Below are 27,995 nucleotides of genomic sequence, written 5' to 3'. Positions count from 1 at the left end.
ATAACGTGGATAACACAATGAAATGGAGACCATCATAGACCCTGACACGCTCGCTTGCATCCAGAAGCCGTCCTTTGGCTTCCCATCTTGACCACTACATCAGGCTAGACATGGACCAGCCTTGGATTCTGAAACACGAACTCCTACCATCCGGTTTTCTCTCATGCACACAATCTTCTTCGCCTCGCCAACGAACGGAGATGGAAAGTTTTTCGAAGCTACCATCGCATGATCCGGTTTTCGTGATGATATCTATTGATGAGGTTTCTCCAAAAAAAGAATAATGATGACTATCACAACAAAGCTGATAACAACGAAGTGCATGCATGTCTCGCACGGACAAAGGGTCCCTTTACCCCAGACACGCCACTGAGCAATCAGTGGCCAGCCACCAGCTGAAGGCCCGACCGGCGACCACGGCTGTCTGACAGGAGGCCCGTGTGGCCACGAGCAAGACGATCTTCTGGCTTCGCAGTGACAGCATAAGGTAAGTCTTCCACCCCCATGCAGAATAATGTGTATTGGGAGAAACTCTCCGATACCATTGTAGGCGTTTGCCTCCGTCACAATTTCTTTGTCCTGTTCCAAGCCCTTCCTGCTTTGAGGTCGTGCCTCGCACAGTCCATCGCTAAGGCGTAGACATACGCGAACGCGTCGCCGCAGGGAAACAAAGAGCCCGGAAGCCCCGGTTTATTTCAGCAATCTATAGCACTACCACAGCACCTCGGCCAGGCTACCGGTCCACTCGGCTGCTGAAGCTTCAGATTTTGGCGCCATCTGCTCCACCTCACAGCACTTGATCAAGATCAGCTCAATCTCATCGACGACGACCATTCACGGTATAAAATTTGCTTCCATGACTTGCATCACTGAATAAGAACCAGGCAATAATTCGATGACGATAATACGCACGCCAATATTGATCCCAGGATGTTGCCCAGGTCTCCGGGACATGAGAGACAGCACGTGGCAGATCTGCTTGGCTGTTTCGCCCACATCATGATTATCACCTACTTTGCAAGTCACGGGTACGGGAGCCCAAGTGCGGACTTTTGCAAAAGACGAGGGAAGTATAGCATTGCTTGGTAGGCCGGTTGCAGACAGAGCGGCTTGCCTTGCGTAGAGTATCGGATCTGACTTACTGACACATCGAATGATCAGGCTTTTTTGGCGGCAATCATGGCGTGCGACCGCAACCTATCCGTCTTTCCTGTGTATTTCAACTGCAGAAGAACGTGATGCCAGCAGCCAGCAGATAGCGATTTCACAGTACTGTTGCTGCTCAGGCCGGTCGTGCCTACCATCGTGTTGGTCGGTAGTTGCTTACGGAGCCTTCTCAAGCGGGCCTTCCAAACCTCATGCCATGAATGATTTCTGCTTGAGATGTTGCTTCTTCGCTGCTTTCTACATCGTCTGCTACCATCGTGTCTGCCTTTTGCTGCAGACGTCCGCTCGTTTGTTCATGGCTCACTCTTCAAGATCGGCTCTGTTTTGATTCATACACTTTCCTCGCATTCCACGGACCGCACCAGCATGATGGAGTCTTCCCCGGCTTCAGCGCCTTCCACGGAATCATCTGGCAAGTCGACAAGCTCCAGTCGAGTACCTGGGACTCCGAAACGTACGTACAGCTCACTGTATCACCTCGGTTGGGACCGTTAGGCTGCCTGCATACTAATGCTTGGGCGACTAGCACCGTTCGAACCACCGCGAAGACGATCTTCTCTTTTCTTTTCGAAGGTGCTACAGCATGGCCAGTCTCCAAAAACCCCCGGCGCAAACTCATCACAGAACAAAGAGGGAAAACCGTCGGGAATCAGATCTCCGGTGTCCAACATAGGCCGCAAGAGGATGACCTCACCCCGAACTCGATCAGTGGCAATGCCAGGTCATGTTGCACAAATGCAGAGACTCTTTCAAACGGCGAAGGCATCCTTGCGACTTGACGTACGTTTTGCTGCTTCACCGACCGGTTCGATCGACTCGAGAATGCCAACGAGTCCTGAAAATGGCAGCAGCAAGGACGCCGAATCGTCGCACCCGCTCCAGCCAGTATCAGGGACACCGAAGAAAGATTGGCGATATTCTACAGCCCCCAGGTTAATAGCTGAATTTGATGTCGATGTGAGAGAACCATTCCCAGAAGGCTCACCACGACTCCCGGAATTGCCTTCGATCGACATGGATCACAGTAAAACCTTGGTTGTTGAACCACCAAGCAGTGGCTTCACTTCTCCTGTTGAGAACCCAGCAGCGGCTCATCATGATCTAAACCTCTCTTCACCCCCGGTCCACTTTAATAATGTGTCTGATGAGGAGCCTTCTATCTCACCAGCCGACTATGTGTCACCAGCTGATCTCGAAAGACCGATGACGAGACTACGAGTGACCGGTGACCACGAAATGGATGTTGATTCTGCAGAGGAATCTCCAATCCTCAGTCATCTCAAAAGGAAATCTGCCGACGTATGTGTTGACTTGCAAACCTCGCCAGATTCCACAGAAGCAATCACGTTGTCGCCCTCTGCAAAGGCCGCTGCAGACTCAGCCAAACTGAAGCGCGGCATGCTGAGTGATCTGTTCCCGAAGCCCCCAACTCACAAGGGAAGTGACGGCGGAGCATCATCTTCGAATTCCAGCAAAAGTGTTGCTACACCCTGTCCGGATCCTATGCTTCATAATAGAACGCCGATGGTGCTCTGTCCGGATCCAGTTATCCACCTCAGATGTACTCCCAATCCTTCAGGTCAACATCCAACTTCAGCTGTTTATGGCCCCTCCCAGCATCAAGTTGGACCGCATTTAGTACCATATCCGCCTATGCCTTTCAACCGCACTACTGCGACTGGGAGTCCAATGCCCATGCTCAGGGTTAAATCACCACAATTGGCACAAACAGATATGCGACGCCCTTCTCATGATACTTCTTATTCAGGCCCCTCTCTTCTTCAGCCACCTCGACATCCACGTCGCCCACATCCGCAGTCGAATCGTGAGTATCTGTCCACGGCTACTGAGCATTTCCAGCCTGGCTGGTACTATACAAGAGACAGTCCCAAGTCTTCTGCCAGGCCAGGGACAGCAATGTATTCATTCTCCACCGCTGCTGCCAAGGTGATCGGACAGAGCCCAGCTCCAGATTCGATGATTCGCGACTCCTACAGAACTGACACGCTAACGCCGTCGCTTGCCAAACCTCCAAGCAGGTTCAGAAAACATGGAGCAGCTGCACTTGCTAACGCCCGAGGTGTTAGCAGATACTATGGACGCCCTCTTGGGCCAAGGCCAACGATCCGACACAGGAACTCAAACCGTACACGCTTTCCAGACGACATGAGATTCAGAAGCAGTCCTCCGAGGTCTATGACAGACTCGCAAGCAACAGGCCTGACACATCCAAGAAAAAGGTCCGGAGAGCTCGAAACCCCTACCATTGATGTTTTAGAGGACGAAACGGCCAAACGAAATTCGGTCGATTCAAAGCTTAGACTGGAAGAGGGCGACGATGTTATTGAACTTGACGAAGAAACAAGAGCGGCAGTCCGTATGAGCCTCTACGGCGCGGCAGCACCGGACTCAACGAATGACATTGGGAAAAGTCTCAAGGAGCTGAGTCCCAACGTCATGCAATGGCGAAAAAGCAATCGACCACCTTGGAGCAGGAAGAAAAGACGACCAAGTTATTGGGATGGCGATCTCGAAGAAGTCATGAGGAGTCCAGCTGCCAGGCACGTTCTCAGCTCACCAATTCGAAAAGACGACGTAAGATCACAGAAGGGGGAAGTGGGATATCATGGAACCTCCCCAGACAAAGAAAATCAGATGACGATTCAGGACATTTCGAAGCTAGTCGAGGGAGGTACAATCCCACAAGAGGATGTTATCATGGAAGGCTGAGGCTACCAAGGGTGATGTTTGCCATGCACCGAGGTTCAACGGAAGCCAGAATTGGAGCAAGTCAATGACGTTGGCATGCGTAGACTATTGCATGCATAGTAGACTGACACGCTATCAACCACACATGACTGTCATGCATCATGGCCATATTGCAGTCACTAGCTTCGAGTCCATAGGGGTAGCAGATTAAACCATTATACACACTGCAGTCACAGTTTTTTGTACATATGATATATTCATGTGATGTGGCTCAAGTGATATTCAAGACAACATTGACATTGACCTTGACCTTGGACGCACGCGTTACTTGTGCTCACTGGCCCGGCATCAATCGAGTTTCAAGACACGAGATCGTGGTTCCGATGGTCTCGCAGGCGAAGATGGAGACAGTAGTGAAGCTCGGTTCGAAGGAGTCTGACTCCTCGGCTTTGCTTGGCCTTGATTCGGGCTGAGAGACAGCGACAGCAAAGAAAGCTCCGCACTGTCTCCGTCGTCGTTTTCGTAAGCGGTTTCCACGTCTGCTGCATCGACTCGCTTAACGCCATGCTCGTATTCACCCAGTATCCCCAATGCACGTCGAACATCCCATATCTGCGCTTCGAGACTTTGCATGGCGGATGTGGCGTTGAGCAGCTGAGGAATCGTCGATGACACTGTTGTTCGGAAATGGTTCTGGCACTGGCGCAATGCAGGAGGAACGAGGATGCCATACCATTTTAGCGGGTCCTTAGACGGCGCAGGCGTGGATGATGTGCTGATGGCGTGTGTGTAGCAGGACGGCAGGTGAGACGTGTCGTGTATGGGGTTTGAGGGGGATGTGGGCGGCGGTGGTTCGATGAGTGTGTCATGGCTGGTGTCTTGCTTTAGGGTTGAGGGATCATGTCCTCCTGTTGCTTGAACGTCTGGAGAGGTTTGCTCGGAGGGAGGCTCATTTGAGTCCTCGTTTACAAGGACTGGCTTCTTGGACTGGGGTGAGTGCTCGGCATGATTTGGTCCGCTTGATGTGCTGGAGGATCGGTCTGGGGATATGCGCTGGTCTATCCGCACAGTCTTTGAAGCTTTCATCCGCTCATCATATCCTTCCTCGCCGTACCTTCTTCCGGGACCGAGTGTAGAGTTTCGATTCGCTTGAGCAAGAGCGAAGAAGCCGGACGAGACGTCTTTGGAGAGCTGTGCACGGAGGACGGTGTATGTGTCTAGTAATTCCACGTATGATGTGAGAAGGTCGTCGAGACGTTTAGATAGAGACGTATGGTCTTCCTGCTCTTGTTCATCCACGTCATGCTCGTTTTTGTTCGAAGGATCTGGAGAAGTAGGTCTTGAGGACGGCGGAGAAGGAAGGGCCGCGGCCATCGCGCGGGCGTGGTAGGGCCCTTATAGGGAAAATTCGTAGAAGATCAGCCTCGAGAAGAGTGACTGCCCTGACTGTGTGATGATTGGTCTCGCATAATTGTTTGCTTCGATGGCAGCCTCGTGGAATGAATGTGCATTGGGATGTGATGGTGGCAGACGGACTCGGTCGTATCGGCGATTATTGAGTGTGGTTGCTCCGACGGCAGCGAGCGCTGTGATTGACGCAATGGCAAGAATTCTCGCCGCCTGCGATGAATGTTTGAAAAGCTGTGGAATTGCTGCCATTCTTGGATTTTGAACATTCACACTTCTTCCTGCTTGTGTACTTCGACCGAGTGTACTTATTGTACTTTGTATCGCGGCGGTCTTGACCTATAGATAACAATCTACCCTGCGTCCGATCCTCAGGTGCTTCCTGTTTCCCCGAACAGATTCGATTTCCTCACCTGTCCGCCCATCGATCTTCTTACCTATCACACCACCCTCAAGCACCGATACCACTGCGATACGCTTCTGAGATACCCTACCCCACGTCGACGCAGTCTTTCTCCACGTGTAGTCCGGAAGCGAGCTAGGTCTCGCCCCAGATTTCTGCCTTTAGAAAGAAAATGGTCTCTTCGGCGTTGGCCACTGCGGCCGATACTTCGGCGTTCAGTGTGCGGAGTTTGTATCGGTCCCTGCTGAGGCAGTCGAATCAGTTTGCGAACTATAATTTCAGGATGTATGCACGGCGGCGGACGAGAGATGCCTTTCATGAGCATCAGCATGAGTCGGATCCCAGACGGATACAGGAATTGGTGCAGAAGGGTTTGAAGGAGTTGCAGATGATGAAGGTAGGTCTTGATGTTTTCCTTGAAGTTATGAAAGGAAACGAGCTCTCAATGCTCTTTGAGTGTCTAGGGTTAGGCCCTGCTGTTTCTGGACATGAACAACCTGGTGTTTCGAGCTTGCCTTTGATGAGTGCAGAGCTAACTTTCTTGATGCAGAGACAAACAGTGGTGTCACAATTCTATCAGCTCGACAGATTGGTGGTAGAAGGAGGAAAGACGGTGTGTGCTTTTTGTCTGTTATGCTTTGCACCTTTGACTGACGTTCGTTTGCAGGGTAAAGAAACAGGAGACCATGGAGGGGTGGTGCGACAAAAGGACACTGGGTATGTCTTCTCATTCTCCGGAAACTGTATCCATTTTGCTGATTACCACAGATGGGACTAAATATCAACGTCTTTTTCATCCTGGCACCTGTACAGTATCTGCTACTAATATCTTGGGGCAAAGTCCTGTTCCTACTAGCTTAGACAGCTCCTGTGATACCAATGAACATATCAATCTCTGCCTCTGATGAATCCCATTTGGACTGCTCTTGAATTCACAAATTGCAGCTTTACAAGCATTGCCCTTCTGGGTTTTGTTTCTTGCTTTCGTTCGTTGTTCTCCGTGACAGCAAAATACTCCATCGTAGCTGACAACTCCAGTGCCATTACTGGGTGTGCGTCTCCTCCATATATCGTGGGTTAGAGTCTGTGTGATCCTCCTCCTTTGTGCTAGATCATCCTCTCTCTTTTCCTGTCTGCTCTGTGTTGCAGTCTGTATCTTCCATCCCTCCTCTACTTGTGCAGCCTCGTCGGCATCGGTGAATCTTGCCTCCGGTTATATACCACCGGCTGCTCCCGCCTTTAGCGCCTGCTTAGCCATACAACAGCATCTCGGTAGACCTGCCTTGTAGACTGTAGAATAAGTAAACCGCTTTCAATCCCGTCAACTCTCCTCAAACCATCCTCACAACAACAACCACTCCATCAACACGTTTTGGCAGCCCATGCTTCTTTCCTGGTCAGCAGGCGTGTGTATGCTTTGTGACCATACTCCAACCACCTAGACCCAATTTCAGGGCAGATATCAAGCTGCGCAAGCAGTAACTCTTCATCATGGCACCGGTACGTCTCTTTGGCATTGTTCCCAGTGAGCGCGCGGAAGCAGACTCGAAGTCGGCCACCAAAATCTTTCTGCCGCCTCCTCAGCGGTGTGTGCGATGGCCTCTCTACAACTCATGGCTTGGCATGTTGTCACCCACACCATGCCTTTTCCCCTATATTGGCCTTTCGCAATCTCTCTCTTCTTCCTCCTGTCTACCAGCACAAAATCATGGCACCGAAGAATTTCTCCTGTCTCTTCTGTGGCCGTGAGTACACCAATGACACGTCTGTCTACCGACATTGCCGCGACCACCACCAGGACCTCGTTGGCAACGTCAGTAGCGAGAAGAACTGGGCTGTGCCCATCCAGCGTGGACCCGCTGGACCGCCTCCTCCGCCTCCTCCCCCTCCACCACAACCACAGACTCCTCCTCCAGCATCTCCTTCTCCTCCACCTCCACGAGCACCACCATCACCATCACCACCACCTCCCACGACGCCCGCCGCGCCGCCATCCGCGCCGCCATCAGAGGTCGGTGTCTGGTTTCCGGACGAGGACTTTTTGCTTGGGCTGGTGGCAGATTTGCCACGCATCCGCTCGCCCTCTCCTCCCTCCTTTTCTCGCCGTGTGCCCCTCTCTCCCCAGGAGGTCGTTCCCGCCCCTTTGGTTCCCGCGTCCTCTCCGAGGGCACCTCCCGCTTCTCGGGATCTTTACCCGGGCGAAAGCTCTGTTGACAACGTACTGATGCGGTTGGGTTATGCAGCTCCGCTCCTCGAGAACAACCCGCAACCAAGACGGGGTGGCGCGTCGAGGCGCCAATGACTTCGACCCGACCGAGGGTCTCCCCGTGCGCAAGTACCAACTTGCGACGGTTCGCGTCAACCAAGAGGCAAACGACGATCCTGTCGACGCTGGTCGAGAGGACCAGAACAAGGACGAGAACTTGTTCAGCAAGGAGCTCCCCCTTCCGAGTTTTTTCAAGCAGCTCCCAGAGCTCAATCAGGTATTCCACACCCTTCAATCATCCTCCTACCACCATTTCTCTCGTCTCTGTGTACGAACGCTGATCGATGAGTAGAAGCTCGTGCGCAAGGCCCGCATGGCCAATCCCAACTTCACTCCGCCTATCTGGGACTACAAGAAGGAGGAGTGGGTGCGGCCCAACGAGGCAGAGGGGCGAGGCAACAATCGACAAGACCCGACCGAAGAAGCAGGTAACCAAGACGGCGAGGACGAAGACCTTCTTGACGCCGAGGGCATGCTCGAGAAGCGACGCAAGACCGGTGCCTCGACCGAAGGTCGCTTCTTCGAGATCAAGAAATGGGTGCCTATCCCACAAGCCATTGCGGAAAAGATGTCTGAGCCAAAGTACCTCGCAGACCGACGGCCAGGCATGCAGAGTCTCTATGGCGGCGCGTACAAGGCGACGAACGGATATGGAACCTTAGGGCCCATGCCTGCGGCCGGTGCTGGAAGCACGGGATACGATCTGGGCGACGGTGCAGGTTTGGGCAATGCAAGTGGTTTGACAAGTGCTGCACCAGCCACCCCAGTGAGAAGAAATATGCCACCAATCCGCAAGTCTAAGAAGCGCAAGGGCGGACCTGGGCGAAGAAAGGCTGTGCCTGTGGATCTCGCACCGGAAGGAAGTACTGTTGCTGAGACAGAGACGCCACCTGTTGGTCCTGAGAGCGATGGCGAAGGCAGTGAGGAGGGTGAGGTCGTCGAGCAGGGTGAAGCGGAAGCGGAAGCAGAAGCATCAGCTCCTGCATCTGTTCCTCCGACTGCAACTGAACCTGAACAGAGTGGTGTGGAAGAGATTGTTGCTCCGGCTATTTCTACTGCTACTGCTGGTGATCCTGTCACGGCTACAACTACGGCGGAACCTACAACTGCTGCTGACATCAAGACTCCTGACGAACTCACGACTACTGATCAACTGACGGCTACTGCTGACTTCTCGGATGTTGAATCGGAAACGGACATCCACGTACCTGCTTTTAACGTCAAGGAGCTTGCTGGATTCACGGTTCCTGCTGAAACTACGGCTACGGCTATCTCAACTGAAACTGCTACGGCCAAGGATGGTGTGAAAGAAGAAGCAGAGATCGACTTGCTTGGTGGTCTGGAAGCTGCCCTTGAGAAGGAGGCGAATGAAGCCGAGTAGGCATCCACAATTGTCCTGGAGATTTTGAAAGCACACGAAGCCTATCAGGCATTTCGAGGTGTTAATATTGAGTGGCAGAAATGGATGCATTGCAGCTTTCAGCCTCCCCTGAGAAGACAGCAGATGAAACCGAAAATCACATCAATCCGAACACCACATCAATCCGAACATCGGGTCAACTCGAACATCAGATGAGTTCAAACATCATGTCAACCCGAACATCAGATGAATTCAACCATCACATCAACCCGAACATCAGATGAATCAAAACATCACATCAACCCGAACCTCAGATGAATCAAAACATCACATCAACCCGAACATCAGATGAATCAAAACATCACAAAACTCTACGAACGTGAACAAGATTACTTGGGGCTTTGAAAGCTGCCACTCGAAAAGACAGCAAAGGAAACGTGCTTGAGGGCTCATGAGCTGTTATTGAACAATGAACATCAGACATACGACGAATGCGTCTAATGGGCTCCTGGAAAATGAGGCAATTGTGCTTGGTGATTTTCATCATTGTTGTACGATTATGAATACATAACGGCCATCAACTTTAGCCTGATGCGCCTCTCACACTCAATTTTGAGGAGTGGTGAGTCCAATGAGATCAACTATGTCACCAGTATCCTTCGTTTCTGAATCATTTAGACTGCGAATTCTCTAGTCGAATGGGTTGGTTCGAGTGCCCCAGTAGGTGAGGAACATGCTGAGACCGACGGTTTCTGCGAGACGAGACAGAACACCGACAGCGACGACTTCGAGGGGTCGGTTCTCAGTGACAACGGCGGAGACGAGCTAGAAAGGGATGTTAGCACGGAGGGAAATATGAGAAGGCGGAATTGTACGTACAGATGGAGAGTAGGAAGCCATGAAGATCAAGCTGCCTAGGTAGGCGGATCCCTTGTAGCTGAGGGTACCGGTGGCATTGATGAGGGCAGCAACACCGTATGTTTGAATGGCTGAACCAACAAGGGATGAACCCCAGCTCGCAGCCGCGGTGGCAGCTTCCTTGCTCTTGAAGAACTCTTCCTTGCTGTCGGCGGCCTTGGCGCGTTGGTAGGTGTCACCGAACAGAGGGGCAAGAACGCCGACGGAGGCGACTTGGTTGAAAACGACGCCTAGGGCGATGGCGGAGGGCTTGACAGGTGGGAGGTCTGGATGGATGATATTAGTTTCGACGGATTCAATGGATGAAGTGAGGTCTGATTTGAGCTCGCAGGTGACGTAGGGAGCACACCAGAGTGAGCGAGGCAGATGGGGGGAAGGATCTTACAGTGTAGAGTGGCCATTGTGATTGAGATGTGTGTAGTTGTGAGGTGATTGAGGTGTTGTTGATGAGAATGGTCTTGTTGGATGAAGCTACAGTTGGTTTGTGGTAGGGGAAGAAAGAGAAATTGGAGGACGGATGACTTATATGCACGACGAAGAGCTACCGTGGCTACGTCGATTCGACCCGCGGTTACTGCTCTGGTCCTGTCAAGTGCTTGGAAGAAGCTGGTCCCACGGAAAACAATGACGACAGGGCTCGAAGCCTCAACCAACAAGCCATGATGTCACAGCCACAGCCACAGCAACCGATCGGTCTCACCTGACGTTACTTGGATCAGAGCCAAAAGATTGATTAAAGAATAATAGACGATTCCCCTCTTCTAGTTCGAGAAAGTGGTCACGGCTTTGAGCTGAAGCTCAGAGCAATTCTTCTCGTTAGATTCTCCTTGTGCAAAATGTCTATACAACGGTAGGGTCAGCTTCTGTGAGCACACCGGATATTCTTCCGCCAAATTTGCACCCAATCATATCCACTTCCCGATATCTGGACCTGCGGCTTCTATCAAGTTCCTCCACAATCCTCTGCGCCAAAAGCCAGAGCCTTGCATAAGGTAGTGTCGAAATACTTGTACCAGGCCTCTGACTACACCATTTTCGGGTGTCCAAGACCTGAGAATCATTGATTACACTGCAGAAACCAACTCAGTGATGTTGATCGGTTCATCACTGACACACACATGATGGGGATCCGAAATTGGAATCAAAATCAGTAACACTCGCAGATTTTCCTCCTCCACTCACTGTTTCTCGTCACCTAGGGTGTTTCTTCCACCCATCCCCACCATGACGCCCTCGGACTCTTCCTCTACTGAGCCTGAGAACGATGTCTTTGCATTCGACCCCACATTCGTTCCCGAACGCGAGAACAAAGCCGCAGCAACTACAAGCATAACCTTCGACAACCTCCTCCCTACGAACACACCTCTCCTCCTCCACGAAGATCTCCAAGAAGGATGCGGCGGTCAACTCTGGCCTGCAGGCATGGTCCTGTCAAAGTACATGCTCACATATCACAAGACAGGGTCCTTACCTGGCAAGTCGATTATCGAGATCGGCGCAGGCGGAGGCCTCGTCGGACTAGCAGTCGCGTTGGGCTGTGAGGTCGACAGCAGCAAGCCAATCTACATCACCGACCAGATTCCCATGCTTGCACTGATGCAGAAGAACATTGCACTGAACAATCTCCACGGGCGAGTGCAGGCGGAAGTCTATGATTGGGGCACACCACCCCCAGAGAGTATCCTTGCTGAAGGAGAACATCCTCAGGTAGTTCTCGCTGCGGACTGTGTGTACTTCGAGCCTGCGTTCCCATTGCTGCTCAAGACACTTAAAGATTTGATCGGTCCAGCGACGATGTGTTATTTCTGTTTCAAGAAAAGGCGCAAAGCAGACATGCGATTCATAAGGGATATGATGAAGACGTTCGATGTCGAACAGGTGGTGTATGACGGGCGGGAGGCTGACCAACGTGAGGGCCTATTCTTGTATCAAGTCCAACAGAGACACAAAAGGCAGTCACATTGATATAATTCAAACGATGAGGGTTTTCTCGCTATGATTGAAAGTTGGTATCTCAGGATATCGTACACATTAGGACTCCACTCCGATCGTAAGCTCATACTCCAGGACTCTCATCTTGATGAGAGCAGATTAGATAAATTTACAGTGCGCTCCCTATCTCTCCATGCGGAGCGCAGGGATTCAGCCCAGTCCCGTCCTCCAGGGCGCGGTCGGCCTCGTTGGTGCTGATGCTTAGTAGTATCGGCGTCTACTCCCCCTGCCATCGGTCCCATGCATGCGTCTCGTCCCAGCGGCCTTCTCCCCAGGTCTGCGGGTCACACTGCCTTTCAACTTGAGCATGGCACCAGAGACCTTGTCGCCGATGCTGGTCTTGCGACGGTGATGTGTCGTGGCAGGTGCAGTTGCTCGTGTTGTTCTGGTTCCACCGAAGCGGCTTTTTCGAGCAGGTCGAGCTGTCGTGGCCGTGCTTCGGGGTGCGGTCTTGCCTCGTAGACGCTGCATGAGTGAGGGTTTCCTAGCTCGCGTTGTCGGGCCTGTGCCAGCTGCACCATTGTTGGGATGATGCGTTGTGGTTGTAGTGGTTGTGACCGTGGTACCGCCGGGATGGCGACGGGTTCGTGATTTGCCTATGCCGAGAACCATTTTGATTGTTCAACGTAAGGATACTGTAGGTTTGGTTATGTGATTGTGTTTTGTTGAGGTTGAGTAATAGGTTAGATTGTTTGCAGAAGATGATGGAGCAAACCTGGTCAAAACGGGTAGACTCGCTCGTTTTTATCATTCACCTTCGCAGTCGCGCATCTTTGGGGAAGTTCCCTGATCGTCGTCTGTGTGAATGGCAACGTCATTTCTGTAGAGTATTTCGGACCTATTCATCTCAGTAGGAAGTAGTACGGCGTGCTATGGTTGATCTCAGGCTTGTAAGAGGCTGGAAAGCGGGGAGAAAGCAGGTTTTCGATACCTCTGGGGAGTCCCAGATAAGGCATCGTCGCCATCCACCAATGATCACCCTTGTATGGCGCCACAAAGTCGGCCTTGGCTGACGCAACGCTTCGTTTGCGGCAGGGATTCCATCTCGATCACGTCCCATGACTCGCACGATCATGGTGGGCGCATGGAAAGGAGAGTCCACAAGAGCGTATATCGATTGGGTGCCACATCGTGAGGGGTCGATCTTGAATCGTGATGCAGGGAGATGCCAGCCTGGAAAACTCCGGGCTGTGGCGGTGCAAGTACTGTGACGAGGAGCAAGGGTGTGCCGCTTTGCCTTTGCTGTGTCTACGGAGTATGGCTCGATGAAATGCAAAAGTCGGCGCGGAATCGTAGAAGACTAACTGATTTACAGTGCTGGCTCAGTGACCGCGGTCTCAGGGATTTGTCGAGATCTATGATGTGATGAAATGTCGGGTCACGGCGAAAGCAAGCTGGAACCACCACTGTACCTCAAGTTCGAGAAGAGGAACAAAACTTCATGATGATATGGCCAAAGTAAATTTCTGTACGATGTTGAAGCAAACAAATGTTCAAATGCTATAAGCTGAGTTCTTTCCGTTGCTTCACTTTTCTCACCAGTGTCCTGCAACTCACCCACTTTCCCACTCTTCAGGCTCATTACTGATTAAACAAATTCTCGCATGGTGTGAGGCCAAATGAAGACTGCTAACGTGAAATATCGATCTGCACGACTGAAGTCTCATTTTGTGCGTTCTCATGATGAGACTCGAACGCCAGCTAACCACAAGCCCGCTGCCTCTTCAAGCAATGAGAAATCTCGCAATGGTCGTGAATCTTTAAAACGCAGTTCGCATCGTATCTCAAAAGTGAGAGACAGTAACAAGGATCAAAGTCAAAGCTCGATTCTTGCGGATGACCTTGCAGGCAGGACAAACACCTCAATGCACTTCTTAAACTGACACCCTCTAGCAAGTCTTGACCAATACCGAGAAAGCATTCACACTTCTGTGGTCAAAGATCTTGAAAATGTCGAAAAAGCCCTGGTCACTGGCCTGGAGGAACTGACAGTCGATCTTGACCACCATTTTGACGACTTGGCCAACATCGAAGAGCCACTACAAAAGCCCTTCGACACGGAGACCCTAAGCATCCAGCCCAAACCAGGACCCAAGCAGCAAGCACAAGAAGTCCTGCTACAGGATCGAATCACTGCCTTTCGGAAGCTCAGAGAAGAGAAGGAGAAGATCCTTTGCAAATTGTGGGAGGACTGGGAGGACATACAATTTCGACTCATAGGCCTGGCTGCGGAGGTGCTGGGTCAAGATACCCTGGCGTTTGCTCAAGTTCGAGACGAAGACATGAAGCCCGGTCAGAGAGAAAAGCTGGAGAACGCTTTGGAGGCTGCTCAAAAGATCTTCGACGCGAATGGTGACCCTCACGACAGCCTGGCGCAAGACCTGGAAGCTTTCGAAGAGAACGTAGGTCAGATTGCAAGCAAGACCAAATCGACCGTGTCGGAGTTGCAGCAGGTATGTTCACTTGATGTTCCGCGTGGCGGTTGGCGCTGACATCCATAACCAGCAATACAACGTACAAAAGAACAAGTTGTTCAAAGGTCTACACCGACATATCGAGCTACTTGCTGCGCTCTGAAAGGAGGCTTTGCAAGGGCGGAGTGGAAAGCCGCAACGCGAAGCATTTGTCGAACCGGGCCCACGGCCACTTTACTTTGCTGGTCTGTTTTCTGGGTGTGGTCATTCGGTCAAGCAACTGACGTACCTACAGATATCTCTGCGCCCTCCTCGGCCACGACCAGACCTTGACAGCGGGAAAGAGTGCAAACCCCCGTCGTCAAGTACCCGTGAGTAGCCGCTTCCGCCTTCCGCCTTCCGAGCCAGCTTGAATTTTCAAGCGGAGTTCTTGGGCTTTGTCCACCACCTCCACCAATCCGATGTTCAAATATGCAACAGTGTTATCTGTGGCAATAATGCGCGAAGTTTTCTACTGTGCTAGTACTGTGACCAAGGAATTTGTGCTTCAGGACCCGGATCATCATCCAGCCGCTTATGTGCATGTTTATCGATCATGTAATGGGAAAGGCGCGCATTGCGAACGCGATAGGAACCCGGAACTGCAGGTTGCCTTGAAAGCCAAACAGATTTTCTCCTGCCGTGATCCGTCCCTTGCATACAAGCCTTGTGCCACCATCAAACTGGAGAAGTCCGCTAAGTACTGTTTTTTTTGTTTGTTGAAAAAGTGCTTCCCGGGTCAATTTGACACTTGTTTGGAAGTGGATATAATATGACTCACGGTAGGCCCAGCTATGATTTGACTGCCCGTTCCTATTTTCAAAGCTCCTCCCATCTCTCGACAAACTGCTGCAGTCGGTGTCTACCTTTGCCCCTTACCACGTAGATCTCTGTATTCATCATGGCGCCAGCAGCCCTGACACCCGTGTCTCCCCCATCACCCACACAAGATAACACCTCAAAACTCACCAAAGCCGGCACGGAAGCGATCCTGTCCCAGACAGTCTCCAACACCGCTCCCTCCGTCGCCGAACTGGTTGCTTCAAAATGCACATTCACGCCCACCGTAAAACCGAAGCCCGTCCCGGCTCTCGATTCCCCTGAAGCATACTCCCAGACATACACGACGGACCACATGCTCACAGCGCGCTGGACCGAATCAGCAGGCTGGGAAGCGCCGCAGATCGTCCCTTATGGGCCACTGAGTCTCATGCCTACCGCGTCCGTACTGCACTATGCGACCGAGTGTTTCGAGGGCATGAAAGCGTACCGCGGCGTTGATGGAAGAGTACGACTCTTCCGACCCCAGCGTAATGCGGAGCGATTTCTCAAGTCCGCCACACGGATCTCCTTGCCGGGCTTTGCGCCAGAGGAGTTTCTTAAGCTGCTCAAACGGTTCGTTGGGGTCGAGGCACGGAGGTGGATACCAGCTGGTGCAGGGGATGGGACTAGGTTTGTGTATATTCGCCCGACGATGATTGCGACGGCACCAGCCCTGGGCGTGCAGCGGCCCAAAGAGGCGTTGATGTATATCATCATGGTGGTGTTTCCTGCGTTGGACGAGCCGAGACCGCAACAGTCGTTGGCACAGGCGACGAGCAACGGACATGCAAATGGAAATGGAGCCCTGTCCAATGGGAAAGGCGCAAGTCCAAGTGCAAGTGCAAAGGGAATGCGCCTACTCGCCTCTCAACACGACATGATTCGGGCGTGGCCGGGAGGTTTTGGAAACGCGAAAGTTGGCGCGAATTATGGACCGTCTCTTGTTGCGCAGGGCGAGGCCAGAGCGCGAGGGTACGATCAGATTCTCTGGCTGTTCGGCGACGAGGGGTACGTCACGGAGGCTGGGGGAAGTAATTTCTTCGTGCTCTGGATTAATGAGGCGGGGCAGAGGGAGTTGGTCACGGCGCCGTTGGGAGACGGGGTTATTCTCGAAGGTGTGACGAGGGCGAGTGTGCTCGACTTGGTTAGGAGTAGGAAGGGGGACGAGGCGGTGGAGGTGGTGGAGAGGAAGTTCGCTATGGATGAGGTGGTTCGGGCGGCAGAGGAAGGGAGACTGCTCGAGGGCTTTGGCTCAGGGACGGCGTTCTTCAATGCGCCTGTCAGTGATGTGCATTTTCGGGGGTTGGATGTCGCCTTCCCACTGGGCACGGAGGGGGGTGAAGGAAAGGGTTCGGAGTTCGCCATGGGGATTAAGGACCAGTTGAAGGGTATTATGTATGGACGAGTGCAGCATGAGTGGGGGGTTGTTGTGGAGGAGGAGGCATGGTGAAAGATGGTGGCAAGGTGTGGGATGGTACACCTCCTTGGGTGTCGAACGTTGTCGGTATTCGTGTTCGGAGTGACGAAGTTACATCTTTGGTGTCTGGCGTTGCAAGCTATTTTGAGATGGCCGGGGGGGTTTGGAGTTCGAAATACACTGCTATTGATAGACAGATTGGTTCCAGAGGTTGAAAATAACAATGCTGATTGTAACGTTTGAGCGAAATTGAAATGAAAGTAAATACCATGAGCTTTCCAGTCAGAATGGGGTTTGACTTGCACACGCCCTCATAGCTTCCGCCATCCGTGCCTTCGAGTCTGGTTGCGTTCTTGAACCTGATGGGCTGCGTTTTCGCCTTGTTACTCCATCTGTAGAATGCCTGAGCGCGACAATGGAAATGCTTGCTTTCATCAATGCAATGGGGACACCCCGGGTCATGAGATCGACTAAGTGTCCGGGCATTGTTTTAAAAGAAAACGGGTCAGCTTAGCTGGAAGGTGATCGAGCTTTTTGGCATGCATTATTTTCTCCAGGTAGTACACGGCTTATGGGAGCCCGCTGCAGATGTATTGTAGTGTTATAGGCATCACGAGCTCTCGCCCTTCGCATCCTTCGACCTAGCACCTGTACTCTGCTCCGTCGTCGCTCTAGTCTCTTGGGCTTGCTGGCCCTCGGCATCGGAATCTGGATTGGTGTCGTCCTCGATGATGACTTTCTTCTCCGCTAGTAGCTGAGCAAGACTACCGTCCTTGTGCATGTTGATCAGGATGTCGCAGCCACCGACAAACTCTTTGTCGATGTATAGTTGCGGGATTGTTGGCCAGTCGGAGTACTCTTTAATTCCTGTACATAGTCCGCCACATCAGTATGCTATAGCCAACAGCTTGCTGTGCTAGATTTCGTAAAAGTGATTGAGATAGGGAGGAAACCATGCGAGGAAGCATGTGTTAGAGACGTACCACTCCGTAGCTCTTCATCTTCAAGCACGTTGAATGCAGTAAATTTTCTCGGATCCACGCCCTGGAGACCTAGTATCTGAATTGAAGTTCTAGAGAATCCGCACTGAGGTGTTTCGGGGGTTCCCTTCATGAACAGGACGACAGGCGCCGAAGCAACTGCTTTTTCGATAGCGGTACGTACTTCCTGCGACAGTAACCGCGTCTGGGCGAGGGAGGAGGTGATTCTAGGGAGAAGGGTGGTAGAGGTGGCGCGGGGAGAGAGCGCCGACAAGGCACTGCGCAGAGCCTGTATGTTACTTAGCTGAATACAGGCAGGAGAGGAAGGAGACGTAACATACCGGTGTGCGTAGCGTTCGTTGAAGCATGGTTGAGGTATATGAGAGGTGTTAATGTGGTGAGAGAAGTGGTTGTAAACTCGAGGAGCAGATGATGATGTCTGCGGAGGAAAATGTTCGGATGATGTCAAATGTTGACAAATGGCGATCAATCGTTGTCCCGTTGGAGGACCAGAAGCAATTGAGGTGCGCCATCAATTATAAATCTAGTTGCCGTCGTCTGCGATATTGATGAGTGCCTTTATTCGAAGAGCCGTCCTTGTGATCTAGGCATATCTCGAGGTTTGAATACTCGTCTGATCTACAGCATGGCATCGGCAACGAACGTCGGCCGTTTCTCCGCCGCAGACCACGAGAACGACGGGAAGCATCATATCCTCCTTGCTGCCTCTGGCTCGGTAGCAACTATCAAGATACCTAATATTGCACAGGCTCTTACGCGGCATGCCAACGTATCGATCCGCATCGTCCTGACTCACTCTGCAGAGGAGTTCCTCAAAGGCCAATCCGCGGAACAGCCTTTGCTCAAGTCCCTACACAATCTGCCAAATGTTGATGGTATCTACCTTGATGAAGATGAGTGGTCGAAGCCGTGGGTTCGGGGTGATAAGATCTTGCATATCGAGTTGAGACGCTGGGCGCATGTCATGCTCGTTGCGCCTCTGTCGGCCAATACCATGGCTAAGGTGGTGACTGGTATTAGCGACGGGTTGCTGCTCAGTGTGATTCGTGCATGGGATACGACCGGTCTAATCGATGGGCGAAAGAAGAGAATATTTGTGGCTCCGGCTATGAATACGGCTATGTGGAGGCATCCTATCACGAGAAAACAGATCAAAGTCCTGGAGCAGGACTGGGGAAGTGGTGAAGATGGCTGGGTTACAGTGCTCAGACCTATGGAGAAGGAACTGGCTTGCGGAGATGTAGGAGATGGAGCAATGATGGATTGGAAGCAGATCGTGGGACGCCTTGAGGCTCATCTGGAGCTTGTAGTACAGGAAGATGGTGTAAACGAACGGTGAGAATCATCATGCCAGGACAGTCTGCATGGCGGTTTTGGACTCTTCTTTCGTCCGGCGATGAAGGTAGTCGCCTAACAAGCCGAAAGAGATGACGCCGCCGGTCAACCAGGCTCCGTTTTTGAACCACCACCAACAGTCCTTGACATCCTTGAGGTCCACTCGCCGAACCATGGTGGCCAGTGCCAATGCAGCGCCGCCACAGCTTCCGACGAAGAAGAGAGGACCGGCACCGGCAAAGTAGCCAGCTGTTGCGAGCAGGCCAATTTGGACAGCGGAGAAGCAAGACAGTGCTGCTTTAGCATTATGCTCGTGGGCCTGTGCTATTGACTTGATTCCTGCTTTGGCGTCATCCTTGATGTCCATATAAGCGTATATCATATCGTATACCAGCGTCCAGGAGACACAGCTGGAATATAAGGCGGCAGCAGCCGCTAAGGCCGGAGGGTTGGATAGGAGGTCGATACCCAGGGCAGGGAAGCCCATGATCGCGCCCCAAGAAAATGTTAGGCCCAGAACGAATTGTGGATAGTGGGTGACTCTTTTTGCCAGTGGGTATATGGTGACCAAAAGAAGACTTGGTACGCCATAGAACAGGCAAGGTAGAGGGAATTGAAGCAGGATGGCTAGGCCGGTGAAAAGTTGGGCGCCTAGATATACAATCGCATTTTGAGCTGAGACCGCTTTCCTTGCAATAGGTCGTAGTCGTGTTCGCTCGACATAGGGATCTAGATTGCGGTCCCACAGATCATTGATCGTACAGCCAGCGCCTCGCATAATGAGGGCCCCGGAGAAGAATAGCGCTGTTGTCGAGACGACTTCGAAGGGCGTCGCCATTGGTGTGGCCATGGGAGCGGCAAGTAATGTTGAGAACATACATGGGAAGAAAAGGTAGTATGTGCCAGCTGGCTTGTCGAGGCGGATAAGCTCGGCATAGGGGATCCATGATGAGGGCAGTTTCGAGATGATGCCGGTGGTTGGGGGTTTATATGTCGTAGGGAGGTCTTCTGTACCTATCTTCGATGTCGGTAAGTGGGTAGCAGACGTGGAATGACGTCGTCTTTGGCTCAAAAATGGTAGAGACCGTGATACGGTTCTAGAGCTCGGGCATGGCACATCTCGTGTCCAGCTTCTTGAAGGGACCAGTCTTTGCCACGCTGCGCTGAAATTAGGACACGGTATTGGAGTCCTGTGGATGCACCCGGCGGTCACTCTTAATTGCAAGGTAACTAAACCCCGAGCCATGGCTGTCGGGGAGGACTATCGAGACCGAGCCGGCAAGGCTGAGTGTGATCAAAAGCTTCTCACTGCTACCTTGGACGGATTTGGCGGCTAGATGATCATAGTTGGGACGTTCAAGTGAGCAGGAGCCAGCTCATGTAGAATATCGGTGTCTTTGAGCTATTTGTGATGTTTATATGATATCCTGTATGCTTACTGAACTTCAAGCAACATTTTGTTCGGGATGGGTCGCAATGTGCCCGATTAGGAAAGGTGTGGATTTCGCCGCAGAAGTCGCGTCCGGCGCGAAGTGAGTGACTTGTGAATTGCACTTTATTTGCTGTTTGCCAGCCTTGCGCAAACTCGCCCGCTTCACCATCTTTCCATCTTCACTCGTGCGTGGCCGCCTTCTTCACTGAAACGATGCACGAGTGAAGCCACCCTCTTCATCGGCCTGCTCTCTATTCTCCGGATTTCACTGTTTCCCCGCCCCCAGACCGGCTTGTGCCCTTGCGACGATTATGTCCGTCGCAAGAACCGATCCTCCAGAGGAGTCAAGATTATACCTCTGAAGTAGATAGATCACTCATCCATTACACCTCAAGATGCCGTCTTCGAGGCCTTGCGCCGCTTTCGAGCCGATCGCGCCAGACTTCGACCTGAATACGCTCGTTGAATCCACACCGAACTTCGAATGGGTTGTGCGGATTCACTGTGACATGATAGATCATCAGGGTCTGGAAAACTTTGAAAAGCTGGTCTTGATACATGTCATACTCGGCGGGAAGCCTCTTGTCATCGAGGGCTACGAAGGACGACTGGATAGATGGACGTTTGCGTTACAGTGGCTACGCGATAATTGCGGATCTAAAGTCGAACATGCCAGAGATCTGACGAAGAAGGCCAACGTACCCCTCACCGTCGGTCACTATCTCAACAATATGGCACTGCTCACGAATCAATGGACTCCTCGGAACTACAAGGATCCAGAGCGACAGCGAATGTATCTCAAAGACATTGATTGTCCGCAGCTATGGCATGACAAGTTGGCCCATGTCATACCTCCCGGCCTATTCTACCTGAACGAGAGTACAGGTGACGTTGGAGGCTTTGGTGCTCTGGATGAAAATGATCCCACCAGGCCTGGTATGCGGAAAGGCAGAGGAATTGCCAAAGCTGGGGATCTCATGAGCAGTCTGCCAAAAGACATGCGCGCCGAAAACATGATGTGTTACATTGGTCACGAAGGGACGTACACGCCTGCCCACAGAGAGATGTGTGCCAGTCTTGGTCAAAATATCATGGTAGAAGCTTCGACTGGCTTGGTCGAGGACGGTAAACCAACGAAACCCGGGACTTCCATTTGGTTCATGACCGAGAGCAAAGAGAGGGCGGTTGTCTCCGAATATTGGCTGTCTAGGCTGGGACACGACATCGAGATCGAGAATCACTTCGCTCAGATTAACGCATGGAAGAACGCGCCGTTCAAGACTCACGTGGTCGAACAGAAGCCTGGTGATTTCATTTTGATCCCACCTTTGGCACCACATCAAGTCTGGAACCGAGGCACACGAACAATGAAGGTTGCCTGGAACAGGACGACGGTCGAGACTCTTGAGATGGCCATGCATGAAGCCCTTCCCCGAGCAAGAATGGTTTGTCGCGATGAACAGTACAAAAACAAGGCAATAGTCTACTACACCATGCAAAAATACTCGAAATTGCTCAAGCTGGCGGAAAAGTTCAAGCAGAAGGCTGTAGGGTCCAAGCACAAATCAGTCAACGACACCAAAGTTCGACAACTTGAAAAGGACTTCCGCAGACTACACCATCTTTATACCGAAATATTGGTCTCAGAAAGCTTTCTGCCTGACAAGCCAGAAAAGAAAATTGAGAGCCTGGCATATGACAGCAACATTACCTGTTCTTACTGTCGGTGCAATATCTTCAATAGATTCCTGACCTGTCCAAGCTGTGTGGGCGAGTTACCGAATGGCGACGAGGATACATACGACATTTGCATGGAATGCTATGCTATGGGCCGAAGCTGCGCATGTATCTCTAAGTTAAAATGGGTTGAACAATGGTCATGGGGTGATCTGGTCCAAAAGCACGAATACTGGCGGCATCAAATCCTGCAGTACGAAGGCAAGGTTACTGAGCGATCTCCAGTTTTACTCAAGACCGAACTAGATCGACTTGGAAAGAAGCGAACATTGGCACAAATCTGTCAACTGGAGCTAGCAAGAAGGCCGTTTCGAGATATTCGACGTCCCCCACCCCCAGTTACCGGTGATGAGCGTGTCGAGGAGGAAGAAGTTGACGAGAACGGGATTGTGAAAAAGAAAAAGAAGATTGTGCGGCCGAAACAGTTCCTCAATAATCATGCTCGATGTCATGTCGACATGCACTGGGAACCAAAGTGGAAACAAGCATCGTGTTCAACGTGCGACTACAGTTACTGCTATGGTGTCTTGTTCCGAGCATACGACATGCAGCCGCAGGACATCTTGTCGGATCCAGACTGGCAATGTCCAAGCTGTCGCAACATTTGTGGTTGTCGAACTTGCCGAAAGAAGCCTGAGTACCGACCATACATTCCCTCTGGTACTGTGCTCAGTCATGACACAAAAATCGTGGCTGATCCGAGATCGGTTGAGAGCCTCGTGGACTTTGGCTATTCCAATATTGGTTGGATACAAAAAGCTGGTGACGACAATGGAGATAACACCCGCCGGTTGAAGCAACGTCGAAAGGAAGCCGACGCTGCTCTAGCCAATGAAGTTGACATTCTACCGGGTGAAGACTACGCCGATGACAACGATGGAGTTGTGGACGGTATCCTTCGGCTGGCGGAACAAGAGGGCATTCCCATCGATCCAGCCTTGGGTTCGGGGGGTGCGGTCCTTTTCGACCATCAACCAGAAGATGAAGAGGTATTTGACGAACATCCTGAAGGAGCAAGACGAATTGATGAGTCATCACCAGACAACACTCCATGGGTACCAGAAGGTGGCGTCATTCGTGATGTCGAGCATGCCTATGATCCGACCGAGGCTATCACATACGACTATCCTGATCCTGAGATTGGTCGACACCTGGCTGTCCCGAGCGAAGAAGAGCCTAAAGCAGCGCCGCCCGATCATGCACCGCCTGTAGTAGAAGAAGTAGCAGAAATCGAAATGGTCGAGAGGAAACGAAAGCGGAAACTGGACGACGGCGACCGGCCGTATAATTCCAAGAGAGCCGATCCGGGGAAGAGCAAGAAGCAACGGAAATCTCTGATTGTCAAGCTACCTGTCGCTAAGGAGAGGCTCACCGAAGTGGATCAGATGGCAAACATGGCTCGACAAGCGCTGAATGGGGTTCGCGAGGCGCCAGCCCCGGTGATCAGCTCTGATCTACAAGCGCTCAATGCCGCCGAGGGAAATCCGCAGCAAGTGCCCAAGAGAATCCGGAATGTCGAACATGTTGTGGTTGACCGTGATGATGAGTTCACACCTGGACGATATCGAGATCGGAGGAAGCTTACGGCCAATGGGACACCGCGACCTCCACCTGATGCAGAGATCACAAGAAGAACGACTCGTATGCAGAATCCTCGTTACGAGGAGCCAGACGAAGAGGAATTCAATGATGTTCTTCCTAAGCCTTCAGAACGTCGCAGCACCTCAGCAACCCACGTTGTCCGACTCGATGAAGACTTTGACTCAGACACTGGTTCAGAGCAGAGCGAGCAAGGTGAGGGTGGTAGCGACGGTTCAGCATCGAGTCTGCCGGTAGGAATCGCACCGGATCCGACACTGCAGACAGAAGCGACACGGGCGCAGCCAATTGTCTCGCATAAGGCCACTGCCGTTAGTGACAATCCCGTCAGTCGAACCCACTCCGTTACATCTTCTGTTGAGCCTCCGCCAACGAAGCCAGCCGGGAAGAGACCAGTACTCACGACTTCGAAAACGTCAAAGACGCTTGAGGAAGCCCAAGCGAATAGACGGGCCAAGATGGCTGCTATCGAGTGGATGGAGAACGACCTCGATGATTTTGACGATTCTTGGTCGCAGGGTTCTTTTCTGGATGAAGCCGCTCCTGCGCCCAAGCAGTCACTTCAATCTGCAAAGCCTATGGTAGAGCCAGTGGTGCAAAACGGCCAGAAAAAGGCGGTTCCAATTCCACGACCTGCGGAGCCTGTTGCTGCTAAGGTCTCGGCAGCAGCTTGGGTCGATAGTGACTCTGACGACGAGCCAGCGATTAGAAAACCAGCACCTGGATGGGCGAGTGTTAACGCCAATACAGGGACTCCTGGACCCGTACCGAAAGCTGATACTCCCAAACGGCGTGGAAGGCCTCCGAAGAATTCTGTCTGAATGTTGAACCCGGACTGGGTGGATGTTGAGTTACCAGGCTCGTGGTCAGAATCATGAACACTGAGCCATGTATGTTTAGCATAGCGCAATCGTTACGCAGTGCTTATTGATCGTGTTTGCTCGGACATGTAGAGACAAGTCATAATTACACTGCTCTTACCCAGGCACCTAAGCAAGCTGGTCGTGGAACAAGGCTGCGCTTACCATAAGTCCCTCAACGAGTATGTTCGGATATCCTTGTTCCGGTCCCGGAAGCCGGAAAAAGCTATGACATAGCGCAGGCAAAATAATTGCTATGCTTTGGAGGCCTGCCCATCAACATCAACGCATCTACACTACGCTCTGCCGTGACTTCCTCCTTTGCCTCCGCTTCCAGTCAACAAGCATGAAGAGCATGCGCTTCGTCCAAAGAAATGCTCTACGACAATTTCTCGATGCGCGTCCGGCCCTGCGACAGGTGTTTACCAACCTCGAACGTCAATCTATTTCGCAATCGCCCTTTCGAACGCGTCCATTGCGGTTACAGAACACTGTGACGAGAGGGTTACATATACAGCGATTTTCTAATAGTACGAGATCGAGTCCTTTCGCGCCGCGGCCAAGGACGCAGGCAAGAAGAATACCACATGCGAAAGAAGGAAGACGATGCAACTCAAGCAGCACGACACCGGCCAGCGAGGGCGAGAAACTGTCCATCTCCCAACGCATGAAAAAGCTGTCCCGCGAATACGGCTGGTCGGCGCTCGGTGTCTACTTGCTCCTAACCGCACTGGATTTCCCGTTTTGTTTCCTCGCGGTGCGCATGCTGGGCACAGATCGCATCGGGCATTGGGAGCATGTGGCACTGACGTGGATCAAGGGTCTGGTGAGTTGGCCTTTCCCGGAAAGGGAGAGGGAAGTCATCGAAGGAGCTGGGGACCTGGTGGAGGCGCAGGTCCTGGGAGATGGAGCGAAGAAGAGGATACTGGAAGAGGAGAGTCGAGCGGAGTATAAGAGTCAGGAGGCCAAGGTCGAGGTCGAGGATCATGGGTACAGGGAGGCTGAACAGGCGAATGCGGGAAGTAATGCGAGTACGTTTTCCTTTCGTTTTCTTGTGCCATGCTTTGCTTTGCGTTGGGAGGACAGTGGATTCCCCCCGAGCGTGGGAGTTGCGATGATGAATTGATGCTAACGCACCAACCCGCCGCAGGCCTATGGACACAACTCGCCCTCGCGTACGCGATTCACAAATCATTCATTTTCATCCGGGTTCCGTTGACGGCGGCCATCACGCCAAAGGTGGTCAAGACGCTGAGGGGCTGGGGGTGGAATATTGGCAAAATGCCCAAGAAGAGCGTTACGGGTGGGAGTGGCTCAGGCTCAGGCTCGTCGAGCGCCTCGGGAGTCAATACAAAGGGGTCGAAGGTCAAGCCTGATGATTGATTGAGCAAGCATAGCACAGCACAGACAGCACAGCACCCCTCCCTACCTTATGGACGAAGCGATGGGCTGAGCAAGAAGGGCAACTCTTCACTCCTCTCTCCTCTTCAAGATTGTGCCCACCAACGGACAATTTTTCTGTCAAGTGTGGTGCACGTGTTGCGACATTGCAAGATATTGTACAGAATTAATCAAGGGTGCGAATGGAGGCGCTTCCTTCGCTCATGGCACATTCATTTACTTTTCTTGTTCGATACTGTACACCATGTCACAAATATCTCTTCTAAGTGATCCCACGTCCTGCCTTTTCCCGCCATAAACGTGAGTTAACCAAGCCGGACAATGATTTATATCTTCTGCCCGGCAATCGGATCCCTCGTGCCCTCCATGTTCAGCAACTGTATCGTCTTGCCGTCCGGCGTGGTCAGACTCCACTCCAAGGTCTCGAAAAACTCGCTGCCCTTCCTGCGGATGCTCACGAATTTCGTCTGGGCCGCGGCCTTGTTGCCTTTGACCCAGAAGGTGATGTCGATCGTGCCTTGCAGCGGACTCAGCTTGCCGCGGATCCAGGGCACTTTGCTGGCGAAGTAGATCTCGTCCCCCAGGATGTCGCGGGCGTGCGGGTTCGTGCGCAGCGCGTACAGGATGCTGTTGATGGTCGAGCTCGATGACTTTTGGTAGTTGAAGATCGCGAGCGAGCTGAGGCCTATCAGCAGAACGAAGACGGGGAGGGTCTTGAGCCAGATGGATGTGCGCGATATGTCGGGCAGGGCGCGGTCCGGGCGCCGGCTGAGGAGGGGGCCGGAGCCTTCGCGCGGTGGAGGGACGAGAGGGCGGATTATACGATCGGCGGATGGGGACGTCGAGGCATGTCGTCGGAAGTGTTGGTGTAGGGGTCTGTGTTGTGGGCTGGCCGTCGGCGAGGATGGGGACGAGCGTGAGCGTGAACGTGCGAGTGGTGGTTGTGGTGTTGTTGTGAAGAAGCGCAGGATTGTCGAATGGCGGATGCTGGTCGGGAGGGACGATGTTGAGCTTGACGAAGAGGAGGAAGTGAGTATGCTGGAGGCCGCGAGGATAGAGGAGGCTTTGCTCCGCATTGTGGGCGGGCAGCGAGGGATGTTGTGTGAGAAGGGAGGGTGGCCAGGTGTTTTTGCTGCTGGAGGCACCTAGGTGGGAGGTGTTAGAAAGTCATGAGATGTAGAAATCATTGAGACTGAATTCGGCCGAAAGCTAAGGAAAATAGAACCGATGATTTCCCGGTTCAGCCTCGTTCTGATTTTTGTATGAGACGACCGAATTCTTCCCTCGACACGTCTATATATGGGACTCGAGTATACCTGCGCTCTCTCACTGCACTCTACGCGCCAACCATTGCCATGCCACGCGTGTCGTCCCCACTGGAGGAGCAAGGCTGCCTTGCTGAGGTGGTGACATTCGCAAAGGACGAGGATAGAGGGCGAACTCCATCACCAGCGGCCGTGCGGCTGTAGTCTTCAAGGTTACCTTTCGAACCTATTCTTTCCTCTCCTTCCGTGTCTATGTGCGTGTATGAAGGCCTGGTAAGGCATGAGGCAGTTCTCCACACAGTTGAAAGCGTGATGCAAGTAAGGTAAGTGACGGCACCTTCCCCGCGAACAACCTCCCTCCGTCTTGGCAGGTCAAAAGCCATGATATATACCTGTGACCTTACCTACGGTACGGGTCTATTCTGCCACACCTCACCCACAAACACTGCAG

General features: G+C 52.3%; 15 protein-coding genes across 16 annotated transcripts; 9 read left to right on the top strand and 6 right to left on the bottom strand.

The window, feature by feature from the left end:
• Window positions 1–1,533: 1,533 nt before the first annotated feature.
• Window positions 1,534–4,093, top strand: PV05_08095 (uncharacterized protein; the record flags this gene model as incomplete). Its single annotated transcript, XM_013457591.1, has 2 exons — window positions 1,534–1,621; window positions 1,694–4,093. 2 exons carry the CDS (start codon window positions 1,534–1,536, stop codon window positions 3,895–3,897), a joined length of 2,292 nt encoding a protein of 763 aa, XP_013313045.1. The 3' UTR covers window positions 3,898–4,093.
• Window positions 3,953–5,591, bottom strand: PV05_08094 (uncharacterized protein). Its single transcript, XM_013457590.1, has one exon. It carries the CDS (start codon window positions 5,248–5,250, stop codon window positions 4,225–4,227), a length of 1,026 nt encoding a protein of 341 aa, XP_013313044.1. The 5' UTR covers window positions 5,251–5,591; the 3' UTR covers window positions 3,953–4,224.
• PV05_08093 (uncharacterized protein) lies at window positions 5,525–6,586 on the top strand. Its single transcript, XM_013457589.1, has 4 exons — window positions 5,525–6,083; window positions 6,237–6,299; window positions 6,354–6,403; window positions 6,455–6,586. The coding sequence occupies exons 1-4, from the start codon at window positions 5,859–5,861 to the stop codon at window positions 6,462–6,464; spliced, it is 348 nt and encodes a 115-aa protein (XP_013313043.1). The 5' UTR covers window positions 5,525–5,858; the 3' UTR covers window positions 6,465–6,586.
• Window positions 6,587–7,029: 443 nt separating this feature from the next.
• Window positions 7,030–9,637, top strand: PV05_08092. Of its 2 annotated transcripts, XM_013457588.1 has the most exons (3): window positions 7,030–7,186; window positions 7,930–8,169; window positions 8,245–9,637. In XM_013457588.1, exons 1-3 carry the CDS (start codon window positions 7,178–7,180, stop codon window positions 9,331–9,333), a joined length of 1,338 nt encoding a protein of 445 aa, XP_013313042.1. In that variant the 5' UTR covers window positions 7,030–7,177; the 3' UTR covers window positions 9,334–9,637. The 2 variants fall into 2 exon arrangements, with proteins under 2 accessions (XP_013313042.1, XP_013313041.1); XM_013457587.1 differs by having other exon boundaries at window positions 7,030–8,169.
• A 137-nt stretch (window positions 9,638–9,774) lies between these two features.
• PV05_08091 (uncharacterized protein) lies at window positions 9,775–10,837 on the bottom strand. Its single transcript, XM_013457586.1, has 3 exons — window positions 10,616–10,837; window positions 10,192–10,496; window positions 9,775–10,137 (listed from the first exon to the last, which is right to left on the bottom strand). The coding sequence occupies exons 1-3, from the start codon at window positions 10,629–10,631 to the stop codon at window positions 10,003–10,005; spliced, it is 456 nt and encodes a 151-aa protein (XP_013313040.1). The 5' UTR covers window positions 10,632–10,837; the 3' UTR covers window positions 9,775–10,002.
• A 617-nt stretch (window positions 10,838–11,454) lies between these two features.
• On the top strand, window positions 11,455–12,195 carry PV05_08090 (uncharacterized protein; the record flags this gene model as incomplete). Its single annotated transcript, XM_013457585.1, has 1 exon — window positions 11,455–12,195. The coding sequence occupies one exon, from the start codon at window positions 11,455–11,457 to the stop codon at window positions 12,193–12,195; it is 741 nt and encodes a 246-aa protein (XP_013313039.1).
• A 16-nt stretch (window positions 12,196–12,211) lies between these two features.
• Window positions 12,212–13,122, bottom strand: PV05_08089 (uncharacterized protein). Its single transcript, XM_013457584.1, has one exon. The coding sequence runs from the start codon at window positions 12,832–12,834 to the stop codon at window positions 12,424–12,426; it is 411 nt and encodes a 136-aa protein (XP_013313038.1). The 5' UTR covers window positions 12,835–13,122; the 3' UTR covers window positions 12,212–12,423.
• A 173-nt stretch (window positions 13,123–13,295) lies between these two features.
• On the top strand, window positions 13,296–14,799 carry PV05_08088 (uncharacterized protein; the record flags this gene model as incomplete). Its single annotated transcript, XM_013457583.1, has 3 exons — window positions 13,296–13,353; window positions 14,116–14,675; window positions 14,728–14,799. The coding sequence occupies 3 exons, from the start codon at window positions 13,296–13,298 to the stop codon at window positions 14,797–14,799; spliced, it is 690 nt and encodes a 229-aa protein (XP_013313037.1).
• A 652-nt stretch (window positions 14,800–15,451) lies between these two features.
• Window positions 15,452–17,169, top strand: PV05_08087 (uncharacterized protein). Its single transcript, XM_013457582.1, has one exon. It carries the CDS (start codon window positions 15,577–15,579, stop codon window positions 16,945–16,947), a length of 1,371 nt encoding a protein of 456 aa, XP_013313036.1. The 5' UTR covers window positions 15,452–15,576; the 3' UTR covers window positions 16,948–17,169.
• On the bottom strand, window positions 17,131–18,352 carry PV05_08086 (Grx4 family monothiol glutaredoxin). The gene is made up of 3 exons (XM_013457581.1): window positions 18,236–18,352; window positions 17,898–18,183; window positions 17,131–17,781 (listed from the first exon to the last, which is right to left on the bottom strand). The coding sequence occupies exons 1-3, from the start codon at window positions 18,260–18,262 to the stop codon at window positions 17,525–17,527; spliced, it is 570 nt and encodes a 189-aa protein (XP_013313035.1). The 5' UTR covers window positions 18,263–18,352; the 3' UTR covers window positions 17,131–17,524.
• Window positions 18,353–18,407: 55 nt separating this feature from the next.
• PV05_08085 (uncharacterized protein) lies at window positions 18,408–19,931 on the top strand. Its single transcript, XM_013457580.1, has one exon. The coding sequence runs from the start codon at window positions 18,541–18,543 to the stop codon at window positions 19,252–19,254; it is 714 nt and encodes a 237-aa protein (XP_013313034.1). The 5' UTR covers window positions 18,408–18,540; the 3' UTR covers window positions 19,255–19,931.
• PV05_08084 (4-hydroxybenzoate polyprenyl transferase) lies at window positions 19,261–20,496 on the bottom strand (the record flags this gene model as incomplete). Its single annotated transcript, XM_013457579.1, has 2 exons — window positions 19,261–20,347; window positions 20,408–20,496. 2 exons carry the CDS (start codon window positions 20,494–20,496, stop codon window positions 19,261–19,263), a joined length of 1,176 nt encoding a protein of 391 aa, XP_013313033.1.
• A 323-nt stretch (window positions 20,497–20,819) lies between these two features.
• Window positions 20,820–25,001, top strand: PV05_08083 (uncharacterized protein). The gene has a single exon (XM_013457578.1). It carries the CDS (start codon window positions 21,078–21,080, stop codon window positions 24,837–24,839), a length of 3,762 nt encoding a protein of 1,253 aa, XP_013313032.1. The 5' UTR covers window positions 20,820–21,077; the 3' UTR covers window positions 24,840–25,001.
• A 166-nt stretch (window positions 25,002–25,167) lies between these two features.
• On the top strand, window positions 25,168–26,526 carry PV05_08082 (uncharacterized protein). The gene is made up of 2 exons (XM_013457577.1): window positions 25,168–25,909; window positions 26,029–26,526. The coding sequence occupies exons 1-2, from the start codon at window positions 25,225–25,227 to the stop codon at window positions 26,259–26,261; spliced, it is 918 nt and encodes a 305-aa protein (XP_013313031.1). The 5' UTR covers window positions 25,168–25,224; the 3' UTR covers window positions 26,262–26,526.
• PV05_08081 (uncharacterized protein) lies at window positions 26,276–27,438 on the bottom strand. The gene has a single exon (XM_013457576.1). The coding sequence runs from the start codon at window positions 27,353–27,355 to the stop codon at window positions 26,606–26,608; it is 750 nt and encodes a 249-aa protein (XP_013313030.1). The 5' UTR covers window positions 27,356–27,438; the 3' UTR covers window positions 26,276–26,605.
• Between the last annotated feature and the right edge of the window lie 557 nt (window positions 27,439–27,995).

Source organism: Exophiala xenobiotica (genome assembly GCF_000835505.1).
Source record: "Exophiala xenobiotica strain CBS 118157 unplaced genomic scaffold supercont1.5, whole genome shotgun sequence".
In the NCBI taxonomy this organism is placed as follows: Eukaryota; Fungi; Ascomycota; class Eurotiomycetes; order Chaetothyriales; family Herpotrichiellaceae; genus Exophiala; species Exophiala xenobiotica.
This window is presented reverse-complemented; position numbering and strand designations above follow the sequence as displayed.